The sequence below is a fragment of the Lycorma delicatula genome, chromosome 1, assembly GCF_047948215.1.
Source record: "Lycorma delicatula isolate Av1 chromosome 1, ASM4794821v1, whole genome shotgun sequence".
Classification (NCBI taxonomy): Eukaryota; Metazoa; Arthropoda; class Insecta; order Hemiptera; family Fulgoridae; genus Lycorma; species Lycorma delicatula.
Window position 1 is genome coordinate 146,312,095 of NC_134455.1, and position 18,005 is coordinate 146,330,099.

At 37.0% G+C, this 18,005-nt stretch overlaps 1 protein-coding gene across 1 annotated transcript in view; it reads left to right on the forward strand.

Moving 5' to 3' along the window:
• The window catches only part of beta-PheRS (phenylalanine--tRNA ligase beta subunit), a 93,596-nt gene that overhangs the window by 68,356 nt on the left and 7,235 nt on the right, over positions 1–18,005 (forward strand). The window contains exon 10 of the mRNA XM_075363951.1: positions 1,716–1,926. Within this exon, the coding sequence (XP_075220066.1) occupies positions 1,716–1,926 (211 nt within the window). The remainder of the gene's footprint in view (positions 1–1,715; positions 1,927–18,005) is intronic.

An 18,005-nucleotide genomic window follows, 5' to 3' on the forward strand; every position in this document is an offset into this window, starting at 1 on the left:
CAGTATGATGAGCACAGCCGAATGATGTCAGGCAAGAAGGATTGTGTCTGTGTAAGACAAGCTTACCATCAAGCAAATTTTGAAATCGCAGCTGAATGGCATTTTTTTGCCTCATACCATGGAAAAGGACCATGTGATGGTATTGGTGAAATTGTAAAAAAGACTGTGACTAAAGCAAGTCTTCAAAAGACAGTCAACAATCAAATTGTTACACCTTCTGAAATGTACAGTTATTGCAAAGACAATATTAAAAATATAACATTTCTTTTCTGCTCTAATGAAAATGTTCAAGAGACTGAAGAATACCCCAGTTCTCATTGTAATCACAACAGTCCCAGAAAGAAGAACCTTTCACAGTTATCTTTCAACAAGATAGAAATGTATTCTGAAAGTCCGGACGACCTCTGAATCAGAAACATTTATGTTAGTATCAGTACACAAGGACATTAGTGTTCTGATTGCTTTATAGGTTTACCAAAGCCAAAATGTAAAAATTATGTCTGCTGCATGTACGATGGCAAGTAATGGTTAGGCAAAGTCATTGAAGTCAAAATACATGAAAATGAAGAGGAATATTGAATACACTTTTTCCATCCGCAGGGTCCTGGTACTTCATTCAAGAAATCATTGATGGATAATCAAGCATGGGTTCAACTGGAATTCTCATACCTACATAGCTTTTTCTATCAGCTACGGGAAGAGGGCACATTACACCAAAGATGAATAAGGCCTTATCAGTTCTACTCAATAAAAAAGTGGTAGGAGCACTAAGTTATGTTAGTTAAGTTTGTTATTAAAAAGTGCAAGATTTATTCATAACTTCCATTAGCAGGAGTAAAATAAGGTAAAAGTGAATAGAAAAACTTGACCATTTATCATTTTGTAATTGACTATTTATTAATTATCAATTTATTTACTCTAATGAGTTTAGTTATAATTTCTATAATCCGAAAAAATGCATAACAGTATTTTTGGATATGTTGTTTACAGTTAGAAGGAACGTTTTTATTTTTTATTTTGCGGTTTTTTTCGCTTCTTTACTCCTTTGAGTAACAAAATAAATTTTACATGGTTTAAAGTGCATAAAAAGTACTTACTGCTGTAATTATAAATACTACTAGTACCTAAGAGTTAAAAGGTAAAAAACAGGCCTGTTACTCTAAGCCTTTCGTTATTTATTTTGGACCCAAAATTTGAAAAAACAATTTGTAAATGTAACTTCAGTAAACATTACAAGATTTTGTTATGTAACAAAATGAATTTTGAGTACACTAAGATGAGGTTCCATCTTTACTCTTTCCAAAAAGCCCTTTTTGACCTCTGTACGATGTAAAATAAGAATACTACAGCTCATGGAAAAAGTGACAAAAATGGCTACTTTTACCTGTTTATGAATTAGAAAATAGTCTATTACTCAAGAAAAAAATTTTAAAAATATAAAAAAATATTTTTTTGCCACTACAAGGTGAGTGAGTTATCATATACCAAATATCATCAAAATCAAAAATAATGATGCACTGATCATTTGTTGAATTAAAATGGAATACCCCGTATATCTTATATTAATTTATCATCCCTTGTAGCATCTTGTATATAACTTTCCGTAATCTTGATGATCTTATTTTCCAGTAGTCAAACTGACTACAGTGTAGATTTAATTAAATCATAATTAATTAATGATAATACCTACCATTACACTTTTTTATTTTTGTCAGTGTTCTCGAGATGACATTTCCTCTAAACTTGGAAAACTGATAGAAGATATTTCAGCAGTACATATTAGCAACCCAAAAACACAGGAATTTCAAGTGGCTCGTACTACTTTACTTCCCGGTCTTCTTAAAACTATTGCTGCCAACAAAAATATGCCTTTGCCTATCAAGCTTTTTGAAGTTTCTGACGTCGTTTTTAAGGACCATGAAGCAGGTAAAATGTTGTTTCTTTAATGTCTTCTGAGACTTGATAACAAAAACACTTGTCTTATATTTATTTCTTATTCTGTGTATAAATAACTAATGTCCATGTTTTTATTTGTGCTTAACTTCTTAGTAGACAATTTTTCTATTATAAAAAATTTTAAAAAACCAAGCACAAAGGTATTAAAAAATAGTTTGAAATTTTATAAACAGCATAATTATGAATTCTCCGTTTGTGAATCATGAGACCTTGCTGTAGGTGAAGGGGTTTGAGTGCTCAGTGATACAGAGTAGCTGAACTGAAGGTGCAACCATATCGGAGAGGTATCTGTTGAGAGCCAGACTAAGGAATGATTCCTGAAAAAGGGTGAAAGCTCTTTCAGTAGTTGTTAAGGGCGTAGGTCAGGACAACTTAAACAGCCATATCAACATCACTCAATCGTCTGAGTACTGCGTAGCTGAAAACAATGGAAAACTACAGCTGCTTTTTTTCCAAGAAAATGTAGCTCTGCATTTTCATATAACAAAGGTGGAGGCACCTTTCTTGGTAAAATATTCCAGAAGTAAAGTAGTGTCCCATTTGGATCTTTAGGTGGGGACTACTAAGGAAGGGGTCACCAGAAAATTAAATAATCACATATTACGAGTCGGGGTGTGGAACGTTAGAAGTCTAAAAAAGGTTGGTAGGTTAGAAAATTTAAAGATGGAAATGGATAGAATAAATGTAGATGTAGTAGGAATTAGCAAGGTTCAGTGGGAAGAGGAAAATGTCTTGTGGTCAGGTGATGTTAGAATAATTAACTCAGCTTCAAATAATGGGCAGACAGGAGTAGGTTCCATAATGAACAAGAAGATAGGGAAGAGAATAGAGTATTTCAGAATGCATAGCGATAGAATCATTGTAATAAGGATAATCAAAACCTATTCCAACAATGATTGTTAACATCTATATGCCTTCAAGCGCACATGATGATGAGATAGAGTTTGTATACAAAGAAATTGACAAAGCAATTAAACACATAAAAGGAAATGAAAATTTAATGATAGTTGGAGATTGGAATGTAAGCATTGGAAAAGGCAAGGAAGGAAATATAGTGGGTGAATACAGGCTAGGCAAAAGGAATGAGAAGGGGCCGACTTTTAGAATTTTGCTTGAAGTATAATTTAGTAATTGCCAACATTTAGTTTAAAAATCATAATAAAGGAATATACACATGGAAAAAGCCAGATGATACTGCAAGTTGTCAGATAGATTATATCATGGTTAAGCAAAGATTTAGAAATCAAATTGTTGACTACAAAGCTTATCCTGGAGCAGACATTGATAGCGACCGTAATTTAGTGATAATGAAATCTAAATTGGGGTTTAAAATCCTGAAGAAAGTAAGCAGATGAATTAATGGAATTTAGAGAAGCTTGAGGTAGAGGTGGTAAAGAAGATTTTTGAGGAGGACATCGCAAGAGATCTGTGTAAAAAAGATAAGGTAGGAAATATAGAAGAAGAATGGGAGAATATTAAAAAAGGAAATTCTTAAATCAGCAGAAGCGAACTTAGGCGAAACAAAGAGAACTGGTAGAAAACCTTGGATTTCAGAGGATATATTGCAGCTGATGGATGACTATAGAAAATATAAGAATGCTAGTGAGGAAGAAAGTAAAAGGAACTATCAACAATTAAGAAATAATATAAACAGGAATGCAAACTAGCGAAAGCAGAGTGGATTAAGAAAAGTGTTCAGAAATGGAAAGAGAAATGAACATTGGTAAAATAGACAGAGCATACAGGAAAGTTAAGGAAAACTTTGGGGTACATAAATTAAAATCTAATAACGTGTTAAACAAAGATGGTACACCAATATATAATACGAAAGGTAAAGTCGATAGATGGGTGGAATATATTGAAGAGTTATACGGAGGAAATGAATTAGAAAATGGTGTTATAGAGGAAGAAGAGGAATTTGAAGAGGATGAAAGGGGAGAAACAATACTGAGATCTGAATTTAAGAGAGCATTAAAAGATTTGAATGACAGAAAGGCTCCTGGAAAATACAGAATACCTGTAGAATTACTGCTCAGTGCATGTGAGAAAGGGATTGATAGATTATACAAATTGGTGTGTAATATTTACGAAAAAGGGGAAGTCCCATCAGACTTCAAAAAGAGTGAGTGTTAGTCATGATACCAAAGAAAGCAGGAGCAGATAAATGTGAAGAATCAGAACAATTAGCTTAACTAGTTATGCGTCAAAAATGTTAACTAGAATTTTGTACAGAAGAATTGAGAGGAGAGTGGAAGAAGTGTTAGGAGAAGACTAATTTGGTTTCAGGAAAAGTATAGGGACAAGGGAAGCAATTTTAGCACCGATTAATAGTAGAAGGAAGATTAAAGAAAAACAAACCAACATATTTGGCATTTATAGACCTAGAAAAGGCATTCGATAATGTAGATTGAAGTAAAATGTTAAGCATTTTAAAAAAATTAGGTTTCAAATACAGAGATAGAAGAGCAATTGCTAACATTTGCAGGAACCAAGCAGCAACAGTAATAATTGAAGCAGATAAGAAAGAAGCTATAATAAAAAAGAGAGTCCGACAAGGATGTTCCCTATCCCCGTTACTTTTTAATCTTTTCATAGAACCAGCAGTTAATGATGTTAAAGAACAATTTAGATCCAGAGTAACAGTACAAGGTGAAAAGATAAAGATAAAGATGCTATGATTTGCTGATGATGTAGTAATTCTAGCTGAGAGTAAAAAAGATTTAGTTGAAACAATGAATGGCTTGGATGAAGTCCTACGCAAGACCTACTGTATGAAAATAAAAAAGATCAAAAGAAAGTAATGAAATGTAGTAGAAATAACGAAGATGGACCATTGAACATAAAAATAGGAAGAGAAAAGATTATGGAGGTAGAAGAATTTTGTTATTTTGGAAGTAGAATTACTAAAAATGGACAAAGCAGGAGCGATATAAAATGCCGAATAGCACAGGCGAAACGAGCCTTCAGTCAGAAATATAATTTTTTTACATCAGAAATTAATTTAAATATCAGGAAAAGATTTTTTAAAGTATATGTTTGGAGCGTAGCTTTATATGGAAGTGAAACTTGGACGATCAGAGTACCTGAGAAGAAAAAATTAGAAGCTTTTGAAATGTGGTGTCATAGGAGAATGTTAAAAATCAGATGGGTGGATAAAGTGACAAATGAAGAGGTGTTGTGGCAAATCGATGAAGAAAGAAGCATTTGGAAAAATATAGTTAAAAGAAGACACAAACATATAGGCCATATATTAAGGCATTGTGGAATAGTCGTTTTAATATTGGAGGGACAGGTAGAAGGAAAAAATTGTGCAGGCAGGCAATGCTTGGAATATGTAAAACAAATTGTTAGGAATATAGGTAGTATACCGAAATGAAACGACTAGCACTAGATAAGGAATCTTGGAGAGCTGCATCAAACCAGTCAAATGACTGAAGACAAAAAAAAACTATGAATTGTCATGAACTAATAGTATGCTACTGTTAGTTCATAACATGTTCCTGCTTTAGTGTTGCCAGTTTCTGCACATGTATACTTAACATTACCTACAGTATACTGCTCATATTACTGAAAGTTTATTCCAGATTATATTGGATTCACAAAAGTAATCTCTCCCCTGTAGGGAGTTTTATTTTTAAGAGTTTGGGGTGTTGGCATCACCACGGCTCTAGTCTCTGCAGCTTTTCTTCTCACTACACACCGAGCTGCTGAACCTTTTACACCATAAACTATATACAAATTACAACATATATATACATAAGAACAAAACATCTTACACTGTTTCTTCTTACACCTACATTCGATGGTTTAGTGACACCTTACGAAACGCAACCATAACCCAAGGTAGAGACTATCTTGCCAGTGAGTGAATGAATCAACTTAATCTCAAACAATATCCTCTGGGCACCAGGGTAACCCAGGTCTGTGCAGCCCTACCTCCAGTAGACAAGCACTCTGCTGAAGAGGTTCATTAAATCACCAGTACTAGTGGGCACAAAATTTCCATCCAAAATAATAATTTTTTGGTGGTTGTTGGTTCACTTGAAAATACGAATCCTTAGGAACGTAGGGAAGGACGAAGTAGTAGTGGAGCCCCACAGTATACTAACTCCAGCAAGGGAGTGATCTTTTGCCATGACTTGACTGTTATTGAATATTATCAGAAATATCAGGAGAGCTGTCACGTGTAGTCAGTCACTTCTGTGCAGAGGACAATGATTTTACTTTATATATTCATCACTTATTCTAACATTTTTTACTCCAACTATCCCTAAGCAAATAAAAATTAGCTACTTCTTTGTTTGTGTGCGATCATATACACCAAACCCAAGACACTGCTTTCAGTGTCAGGGGTTTGGTCCCAACAAAATTGGTTGCACACAAGGAGAATGTATTATGTAGAAGAATGTATTAATTGTAAAGGTCTACACTCAGCAAGGTCTCAGGAATGCCCCCTTTATAAGAAAGAAAATGCTGTACTGAAGATAAGTACTGAGAAAGTGTCCTTTCCTGTGCTCACTGAGAACAGACAATCTCTCAACATCAGGAATCCTGTACAACCCAATGTGAATTTTGTCCAGGCTCTGTCTAAGTGCAAAAACTGAACAAGTGCACATCATGCAAAGAACTGACCAAATTGGTCCAGGCATTGTCAGACCAGGTAAAATCCCTTACTTCTGCTACTGCAGCATTGAATACTGACAAGAAGAAGGATACATTTGGTGGAAAGACCAACATTGTTTTAATGAAAATCACTACAGTTGGTACACCATGAAATAAAACTCCTGCTGCGACAACAGTGCAGCAAACTACTAAGATCCCAATAAAGGTTCTGCAAAAAAAAAATCATCGCCTGGTACAGTGTGTCCACACTCCCAGGGTTCCAAGTCCTTTCTACCAGTGCAAGAGGCTGATGAAATGGCCAAAGAAGCAAAGCAAAGAACTTCCTTAAAGTTATCAATACCAAAAAGAAAAACCAGATTATAGTTGACAAATAATTTCCACGCTGTTTTGTTTACAACAGAAAAATAATATTTTGATGGGAACAAATATTCAGTGGAATGTTTGCAGTCTCTGCTCTTGCAGTGAGCATATTGAAATCCTACTAAAGGAAGATAATGCTTCAATACTGTATCTGCAGGAGATTGGCCTTCATCTCCAGGATGATGTGTCCTTTCGCAGTTGCATCTATGAAAGATACAACTATCAAACTGAGGGTAGAGAATGTAAAGGTGTGGCTGTTTTCCTAAAGGAAATCTTATTAGCTGACCATATTTGCTAGTGACAAACATCCCTGCAATCACAGTGAAGATATTGGTGTCATTCAAAATGAATATATCTGCAACTTATACTTTCTGCCAAATTCCGATATCAGTGAGAATGGTTTGTCCAGTCTGTTTTTACAAATTCTTTTATCCTACATAATAATTGGTGATTTCAACGCCCATCACTATTCATGAGGCTCATCATCATGTTCTTCCCGAGGCACTAAGGTTGATTGATTAAGGCAGAAATTAGGTCTTTGCTCATTACAAGTTTGTGTCATTTTTGTGCATCAATCTGTCCTTTTGTTCAGCATCCTCATGTCTTAGCTGGCGCTTTTCAAAAACTTCTTTGGAAGTGATCATAGACCAGTTACAGTGATTGCAACCGATAGTTGTAATCCAATTACAGCTACCGGTATCAGTAATCGGATTACCAATTCTCAGTCAATAGTAGTAATTTAACTCAAAGTCAGCCTCGCAGAAGGGTGGTTAAGAAAGCTGATTGGAATGGATACAAAAATTCTTTTGGTCAATACAACAGGAGTGGTGGTGCAATCCTTCAATTTGCCATGTTTACCTACCATCAGGTATAGTAAAAAAAATAAAACCATGTACCCAGATACATTATGTTAATCTGTTATTCATTATTTGTATAATATTTTTGTTGGTCCTTTTATATAACATTATGATTTGTGGGTGTTTCTTTTATATTATTGAGTATCAACTCGATAATGCAGATAAATTTATCCCACAAACATCTAGGAAACCAAGACAGCCTTTTGTTTCTTGGTAGGACAAAGACTGCAGGATTGCATTAAGGGATCGTTGCAAGGCTTCACAAAATTTCAATTAAAGGCTTATGACAGAAATGCTCTGCACCTTCCGCAATGCAAGGGCTGTATGCTGTCAAGGTTTTTGGTGTTCCAAACAGAGCAACTTCTTTCTGGCCATGGTGCTTTTAGGGACAGACTGCAGAAATTCAGCCAGGTAGATTCTGGGATGTATCCTTAGTGTGGACAGTTGGACGACAACTACCATGTTCTTTCTGGGTGCTTGAAGTACGAGTTAATGTGTACAGAGACCATCTGTCGGCTTGATCTTATTGAGTTGGCGTTGGATCTCCGTGTAAACTGGAGGAGCTAGGCCAAATGGGCAATAGTGGAGAGTTTTATAGTGTACTTAGCAAAAGAAAGGATTGCTGAGGGAATCTAGAGCTCTGCTTTGATTTCTTTTGTATTCTGTTTTTGACCGTTTGGACCGCTTGACCGGAAGTCAAACGGGATAAGTTTTAGCATAGTTTACTTTTACTTTATTTTAAATAAGTGTCCAACAGTTAGGTAAATATGTAGATTTTATTTTTAGGCTTACAAGAAAGTAATTATATTACTTTCAAACTATTTATAGATTAAGTAGTGATTAGTATTAAATAATTATTTTTACGTAAATTTTATTTACTCATTCACTGTTACAGACTTTTCCAGGTTTAACCACCACTTCTATTAATAATTTACGCTAATGCCGTTATCCACTTAATTTTATTTTGTTCTTTTAAATAAGTTAATTAATTATTTTTGTGAATTTAAACTTATACTAGTGTTAAAATTTAGATGTAATTTTTTTTTATTAATTTAGGCTAATGACAACTAATCGCCCTCCACTTCCTCATTCTCAATCCCTGGAAATTTCTGGCAGAGAGTTTCTAACCTTAGGAACCCAGAAGAGGGTCAAGTGCGAGGTGTTGGTAGCCGTGACATTGAGTCCATGGAGCCAACCACAACAGAGGACTGTCTGAAAATGGCAGCCACCACCATGGAAATTACAGGGAAACCCCCTCACAACCACCAGTCGAGAAGCAGGAGAAAATCTCACCCATAATGTTGGACTTCCCTAGACAGTGGCCCACGTTGGCGAGAGCCATATCCGCCATAGTCTGCGGGTGCCTGGTCGCAAAGAGCATCGGGCCCTTAGTAAGGCTGCAATTAAACAGCCAAAGCAATTTCCAGGAAGTGCAGAACTTTCTGCACTCAAAGGGCATCGCCTTCCACACTTACCAGCTCCCTAAAGAGAGGGAGCTTAAAGTCATGGTTTGGGGATCCCCTCTGGGGCCACCTGCGAATAAGTGGAAGAGGAGCTCTCCTTACTAGGCTATGACATGCCAGCAGTGAAAAAGCTGACTACAAGGCACGGTAGGAAAACCCTTACGTGCCTTGTGGCACTTAAAAGAACGCCAACCACCAAAGGCATCGACGACCTGGACAGTATGTTTTACAGTAAAATAACAGTGATGGCATTCGTGTCACGGGGGGGTACCGTCAATGTCACAGATGCCAAAAGTTCGGCCACTCGTCGATCTATTGCCGCGGGCACACCTCTGCGTCAAATGTGGTGGGGACCACGAAACGATGTCTTGCCTAAAGTCGTGAGAAGAGCCCACATCCCAATCGAATTGTAAGGGGCCACACCCGGCAAATTATAGGGGATGCCTTTATTACAAGGAGCACTTGGCCCGACAGGAGGGCACCCCACAAAAGTCCGTGATCACTGACGGGCGTAGCTGGGTGCGGATCGCCAGGGGGTACCAAAACCGCAGCCGCAAGAGGTTCAGCCCGCGGCTATCCCAGTGGGGGGAAAATAGGCGCTACCTCCTCCCACACCGTAAACGTCCCAACGGGCTTCGGCAACCAAGAAGGTCGCGGCCACAAAACCGACCAAAAGCAAAATTAAGACAAAAGAAGCCAAAAATTCGGGAAAACCACAGCGGGTGATAACCAAGACTCAACCTGCGGCAAAACCCGCAAGAGCTCCCGAGGCTTGGCGTCCACCAGAGGTGGCGTCAAAAACACCCAGCAGCCCCGAATTCGGGGCGGCTGGGTCTCCTTCGGGGGCCACTGCGCTCTCCTTCGAGAACGCGGAAGCCGCGTTCTCAAAGGAGAGCGCCGGTAACGACTTTCTGGCGAGGATGTCAATAAAGGACGTCCTACCCGAAATTTTGGCTGTATTGCCCCGCCTGTTACAGGCGAAATCAATTAGGGACCTACTCCAATACTTGATTCAGCTGATGGTCAGCTAGGACCCGGCGCTGACCTAGATGCTGTGTTGGAAAATTGGGGTGGTCCCTTCATACTGATGGGCGATCTCAATTCTAAACGCACGTCTTGGAATAGCCACGTAATAAATGCTAATGGCAGGTTGATATGCGAAACCCACCGGATTGGTCTAGTGGTGAACGCGTCTTCCCAAATCAGTTGATTTGGAAGTCGAGAGTTTCAGCGTTCAATTCCTAGTAAAGTCAGTTATTTTTACACGGATTTGAATGCTAGATCGTGGATACCGGTGTTGTTTGGAGGTTGGGTTTCAGTTAACCACACATTTCAGGAATGGTCGAACTAAGACTGTACAAGACTACACTTCATTAACACTCTTACATATCATCCTCATTTATCCTCTGTAGTATTATATGAACGGTAATTACCGGAGGCTAAATAGGAAAAAGAAAGAAAGGTTGTTATGCGAAGAAGCGAGGGCCCGCAGGCTAGTCACAGGCCCTGAAGTGTCCACCTTCGTGAGTGCAAATGGTCAATCGAGACCTGATGTGCTCGACATCGCGATTCTGAGAGCGGTACAAATGTCGTTCGCAATAGAAACGATCGAGGACCTCAGCACGGACCATTCTCCGGTCTTACTCGAGTTGGGCCTAGTAGTGGCGGGGCGAGACTCACCACCATCTCTCCGAAGGTCAGTAAACTGTAGAAAGTTCAATGAGGCTCTCCAACGGGATTTTAGGTCGGTAGTTCTAGAACTCCTGACCACATTGGAGGACATCGACGACACGGTCGATCGCGTCATGTCGTCCATAAACGAGGCCTGTCTTATAGCACTACGGAGAAGGATGCACGGCCCCTCCGTAACGATCTCCAACCTCACATCTCTGAGGCAATCTTGAAAAAGCGTCGGCTGAGGAGGAGATATCGCCTCACCCTGTCCCCCCTACGACAAACGGATAGGGTGAAAGTGTTGCTGACAAAACATCGCGAAGAATCTTGGAGAGATTATCTCGTTTCGATATCAGACCACATCTTTTCGGTGTTGAAGTTGATTAAACGGCTACGCGAAGGAAAGAACCCTCGCCACACGGTGCTGGGACGACGAGGTTTCTTGGCTTATTCCGAGTCGGACCGGGCGGAGGTCTTCGCAGACACACTGGAGGAACAGTTCACTCCAAACCCCGACGGCCAGAACAACGATCATGCATCCGAGGTGGAGTCTTTCCTCGCGGCCTACTTCGCTCAATAGCTGATGTCCTCCGCGAAATAGACCGCGTCATTGAAGCAGAAGTGACCGCGGCTATCAAAGCCACAAGCCCCGATAAGGCCCTTAATTTAATTAATTATTTAATATTAATATTACTTTATTTGATATACAAGGATGGACGGGATCAAGGCCCAAGCATACCGGAACGTTCACCCCGCTCTCATAGCGACCACGGCCACCCTTTTCACGTCCATTTTGTACGTAGGGTGTTATCCATAATGATGGAAAACGGTGATGGTGGTATGCCTGCCCAAACCAGGGAAGAACTCTATATTCCTCCCGAAATTACCGGCCGATCTCCTTACTACCGACATTGTCAAAGTTGGCCTCAGATGTCTGGGTCAAAGTTTGTCAAAGTTCGGTGATGTCTGAGGCCGGAGGTTCGGTCTGAGCAGTTCGGATTCAGAGAAGGCCACTCGACGATCCTCCAACTAGTTCGCCTGATGGATAGCCCTGTCGGAGGCTTGAACAGGAAAGCGGTGACCGCGGCCGTTTTCTTGGATGTCGCTAAAGCCTTCGATAAAGTTTGGCATGACGGACTACTATATAAACTCGCTCACTCGATGGTCTATGGCCGCCATGTCAAGCCAATAAGGTCTTACCTACTGGGAAGACAGTTTGCAGTACGCATTGGGGGATCCTTATCAACTACCAGTGCAATAACCGCCGGGATTCCCCAAGGGGCCAGTCCTTTCGCAGATTCTGTACACTGCATATACTAACGATATGCCGTTGTCGGAAGGCTTCAACACCGCTGTATACACCGATGATAAGGCATATTACTACACATCCCGAAATATTGATTACGCGGTCGAGAGACTCGAACGGCAGCTGGATTAAGTGGAGCCATGGGTTGATAAGTGGAGAATCAGGGTCAGTGAGGAAAAGTCCGTTCACATGCAAGTGACGCGCTCTGGCCAGACTGCTGGAAATCTCAGGGGAAAAACATTCTTTGAGACAAAAGTTAATATCTGGTAGTATTCCTGGATAAACGGCTTACCTTAGGGGAACATGTAAAATATGTTACCCAGAGGGCAAAGGCCACCAGGGCTTCCCTATATCCAGTGCTTAATCGAGCCAGCCCCATTCTGCTGGTGACTAAGGTACTCATATACAGACTCTACATCTTGTCAATTTTGACATACCCCTACTCGGCATGGAGGGCTCTGTTGTGCTCTGCATTCCAGAAAAAGCTGGAAGCTGTCCAAAACGTGGCGCTGCAGACAATTTTCAGAGTGCTGTGGTTTGTCAGAAACCCCACACTTTTCTACAACAAGGACATAAAAACTGTGTCTGAAGTGGGCGTAGCACAGACGTGCAGACTGTTCAGGAGAGCGGTCATATTTGAGCACAGCCATCTCAGGGACATCTGCCGAGAGGATGTTACACTGCAAGGTGTGAGGAAAAGGCCTCATGCCATGTTACATGAACCACTGTGAAAAGGAGGACGAGGATTTGTGTATGATAAACCAGGCCAGGAGCCTGTACATCGGGTGAGACAACAGGGAATTCCCACAAATGATTGTGGGCCTTTATTGTGAGGTCATTAAAAAGAGATGTGTGCGTAAAGTCTCATACTGATTATATTGTTTTTACAATAAATGTATTGACATACGTTTTTTTTGTTGTTGTTTTTTTTAACAAAATTAAATAAATTTTATTTACTCCATTTAAGTATCATACAGTACTACTGAATTATAAAATAAAAACATATGCAATAAAAACATTGGCATGACGGACTACTATATAAACTTGCTCACTCGATGGTCTCTGGCCGCCATGTCAAGCCAATAAGGTCTTACCTACTGGGAAGACAGTTTGCAGTACGCATTGGGGGATCCTTATCAACTACCAGTGCAATAACCGCCGGGATTCCCCAAGGGGGCACTCTTACTAGTGTTTAACAAATAATTAAGCATTTAGTTGTGTTATATTTTATTCAATTAAATGTAAAATAAATACAATATTAATTTAATCTGCCCCATTATAATATCCTACAGTAGTATAGATATAGATAAAATCTAATGTCTTAACTAGTGCTTAATAATAATTGAACACATGGTTTTGTTGCATTATGCTCCGAAGGTTTCCTCAACAGGGAATAGATAAGACGCTGCTACCTGACCGAACCCTTTTCATTGTCTATGGTCAAGTTAGTGAAGTCTTCAGTTAAATAAACAAAATAAAATAAAATATCTCAAACCTTTTATACCAAATCCATTGACTTGGTATTTTGTGATCCCAACCTAATTTAATAGTCACTATTACTAACGGAAATATATCTTACCTGACCAGTATTAACTACTAGTAGACCCTTAATTATTCAAAATGATAAATGAAATAAATCGTTAACTTTCTAATTTTATTGAAAACATCGGAATCTAAGCCTTCCTTAAGATTAATACTATCCTTATTATTATTTTTCAGCATTATTAGGGTTTTTTTGCACATGCAAGTGGGAACGTTAAAAGTGATTTTGCCACGCTTCATATAAAACTAAATTTAAAAAAATTTAACTTTATAAAGATTTAATAAGTAGGTAGGTTGAAACTTGAAAGGTTTGTCATATTGTCCTGAACAATATGCAATACAGAACATGCCTCCTTTTTATGTCTTGTTTCAAATGAACGAGCACAATGACAGTGTCCACGCAATCTCCCCCTAAACCCTTCCTAGACACGTGTGTATCTGAAGCTTCCTCAAAACACTATGGGCCTCACGGAAGGCAAATTCCTGTTTGATCAAAAAGCTCTAGCACCGAAAGGACTTAAGAGGACGAACTGAAGGAGAATATTGCCGGAAGTACAAAGCACGTACACACTTAGTATCCCCATATCAGCCACAGTAAATTGTTTCTCATTGGTCTAAGGGACTGGAATGCAAATACAAAATCCATCCATAAATAAAATAAAACAAATAAAATCTATAACCGCCACAAAACAGATGATAACTGCCAAATAAAATAGAAAGACCCTGCAGCATGGAACATTTGTCCAGGTTCTGCAATTAGTAGGGAGTAAACACACTCCTGCTATTCTTTGCGTTCCGTTAAAACCTTTATTATTGTAAATAGCATGAATCATGATGCTATACTTTATACAAAGGGCTCTAGACACAATACTGGTGGTTATGCTTTTATGGTTGGCAATAGAACATACATGTTTGGCCTTCCCAGTATCACTAGTATTTAGGTCAAAGAGCTGTATGCTATTAACAAGGCCTTAAATATACTTAGCCCAACATTCTGACCTGTGCTTACCTGTAAGGATTCCAGTGCCTTGCAGGCAATTAGTGAGATGTACTCCAGACACCTTGTTGTCAGTGATATTCTTCTGACAATGAGCATGTTTATCATGCGGCAAAAGAGGCCTGTCTGCAGCCTGCTTTCACTAATTGCATTGTTCCGAACATTCGTCTCTGTTTTCTGAAGAGGGTGGTTCATGATGAATGACAAAGTGAATGGAATGCTACCATCAACAATAAACTTCATCAAATTAAGAACACTATGTCACCTTAGAGTTCCTCATGCAGGAATAACCGTAGAGAGGAGGTTATTATTTGCCATTTGCAAATAGGGCTCACTAAACTTACTCATAGATACCTCATGAATTAGACCGATGCACCTATTTGTGTTTGCTGCAACTGCCAACTGACAGTATCATCCTTGTGGCTGTGTCTGTTTTTAATTTTTTTTTTTTTAATAGTTAGAAAACTCAAAAATAAGACTGGGTGATATTTTCTAACAAGATTTTCTCAAGCTTTCATATATAGAAATTAAGAGTAGCCAATTTTAGAAAATCAGGAAAATAATCAGACTGAAGATTACAATCTATTAAATAACACGTTTTGTTATATAACAACTAATGATTTTTAAAAATGTTTACATTGATAATTTGTTATTGGATGAATTACTTACTTGTAACTGATCTACATAGCAATTTACTTTAAAATCCAATATAGCAGTAAAGTATAATGATCCTAATTAACAGTAATCAGCAAAATAAACCTCATAGCCATTCATACCGATTCAGAATTTTGAGTCTAATTTTATGAATAGTATCTGTAAAAAAAAATTTATTTTATTCTCCATGTCTAAGCCCTGTCAGCACCGTGGCATCATCTTCGGAAATAATACTTTCAATTGAATTTCTATAGTTTTTATTTTTATCAATGTTAATAATCTTCCACCGAGCCCAGTGTCACTCCACATCTGTTAAACAAGGGTAGGATATAAGCTTCCTTAGTATGTCAATTAATGAAAATCTTGTAATATCTTCTAAACCTCTATTATATGGTTGACTTTAAAACGTTTTAAACTGTAAATTTCTTTTAAATATTTTATTACGATCTATTGAAATCCATAATTTAGTTGGATTAAATTTCCCATTTACTTTAATTTGGTAAGTTTATGCTTTAATATTATTACATTCATAAAAAATAATGAGGTTTTTCATAATTCATAAACCTTCTTCCACTCCTCCCTAGTGCAAATTTTTTAACATTAGTTTGCTAATGGGATTAGGAAAGTTATTGTTTTTAATAAAATCACCTACCATATTCAGTATATTGTAAAAAATATTATTATTATTGTCGTCATAGTCGTAGTCATCATATTTATCCTTACCGTGATTAGTAATGCATATTTTTAACTTTGTTGGTATAAGGCAAAATGTTTAACTAAACATCAAATTTTATCTTTGCTTTTAAAAATACATGATATCAAATCCTTGAGATTATATCTAGTTACTTTATTTAATAGTTGCTTCAATACATTAAAATATAGCTCTAAATGCTTTTATAATATAATTTTTTTAATTAATATCACGAAGTAAAATTAAATCTTTATTTCTTATATTTTCTAAAATGGTTTGTTATCTATTTATAAATTTTTCTTTGAAAAGAAATGAAATTTATATCCTAATGAAACAGTTATTGATTCTCTATTACTCATTTACAACTTTAAAATATCTGCAGTTTCAGTATAATTATAATAATTTTAAATAATAATATTGTACTTTTTATCAATATTTAATGCTAATCGACCAGCCCTTTATTTATTTTTACATTAAATATGAGGATTCAATCTGATATTTCAGCAAAATTGAGCACCAACACATAGACGTATGCGAGGTAAAAATTCTCCTTTGATATCTCTTGAGTTATAAAATTTATCAGCTTTGATGTAGTGGTAGGGACCATATCATTGGATTTTGAACAAATTATTGTAAAAAGCCTTAAAATTATGTATGTTCAAAAAGTTCAATAAGAAATAACAGTTACTTTGTATTTTTTCCTATTATATTTTATAAGAAAGGACTTCTATTGCTGATGTCAAACGAATAAAAAATTCTTAAATAAGTTACCAAACCATTAAAAAATTCTTCCCACCAATATATTTAAATACTCCATCTATGAATTTTTAAATAATACTAATTAAAATGAAAACTTGATTTTCCTGCATTCAGTTGAATGTGTATAATATGTGCTCAAAATAATTTTCAATATCGTCTTCTAAACTGTAAATTACATTTTAGTAACTTTTTACATGTTTACATAATTAATATGGACTTTAATCGCTTCTATTTTTTATCTTATAATTTACATTTTTGTATTTATAATTTATCTTATAGTAACATGATTTGTTTAATATTAATGTATAATAATACATTGACTGTATCAGAAAACAAACTCACCTCAAAAATATGGATATTGTATTTTTAATACCCTTAAAAAAAGGAAGTTTTCCAAAGTTTTTAAATAGCTCTTACAGTTTTCAAGATGTCAATAAAAGCCTTCTTAAAATCGATACCTGCATAGTGTTTTCTATTCACCCAGCTGAATGCATTCAGTTGATTTACAACACAAGCTGGAATATTGCAAGAAAAATTACAGGCTACACACACGTGCACACATGCACATACATACACACACACAGATACTCGTATACACTTCCATACAATTCTATCATTCTAGTATACTTTCAAAGCACATGCATTTAGTATTCATTAGAAATAATAGAGCATATTTTTTTTACTGGAGTATATATACAGCTTCTCAAGATCTGTGATCTGACTGAATTCAGTTTTCAGATTTTACATAAAATGAACATTTCTTTACTTTTTGGTTTTGCTTTCCAACCCCCTGCTTAAATTCAAGCCATCATGTATCTGGAGAATACTTGGAGTAATTTAGCTTCTCTTACATTTGCTTTTGTGCAACTAAAGTTATGTCCTGCAGTATTAACAGCATTATCTGATTTATAACTCTTTGCCTTATAATTAAACTGTTGCTATATTTATATTGACAATTATGTTATTTTGAGCTCACATTTAGTCACAAGCAAAACTCCGTTACTGACACTGGTGCATTGTTTTCCCTTGTTACTACTGCAAGCTAAATTATTTTTATTACTGAATAAGTAGTTTTGAATAAAATTATTATGATCATAGAAATATGTATTTTTTTAAATATATT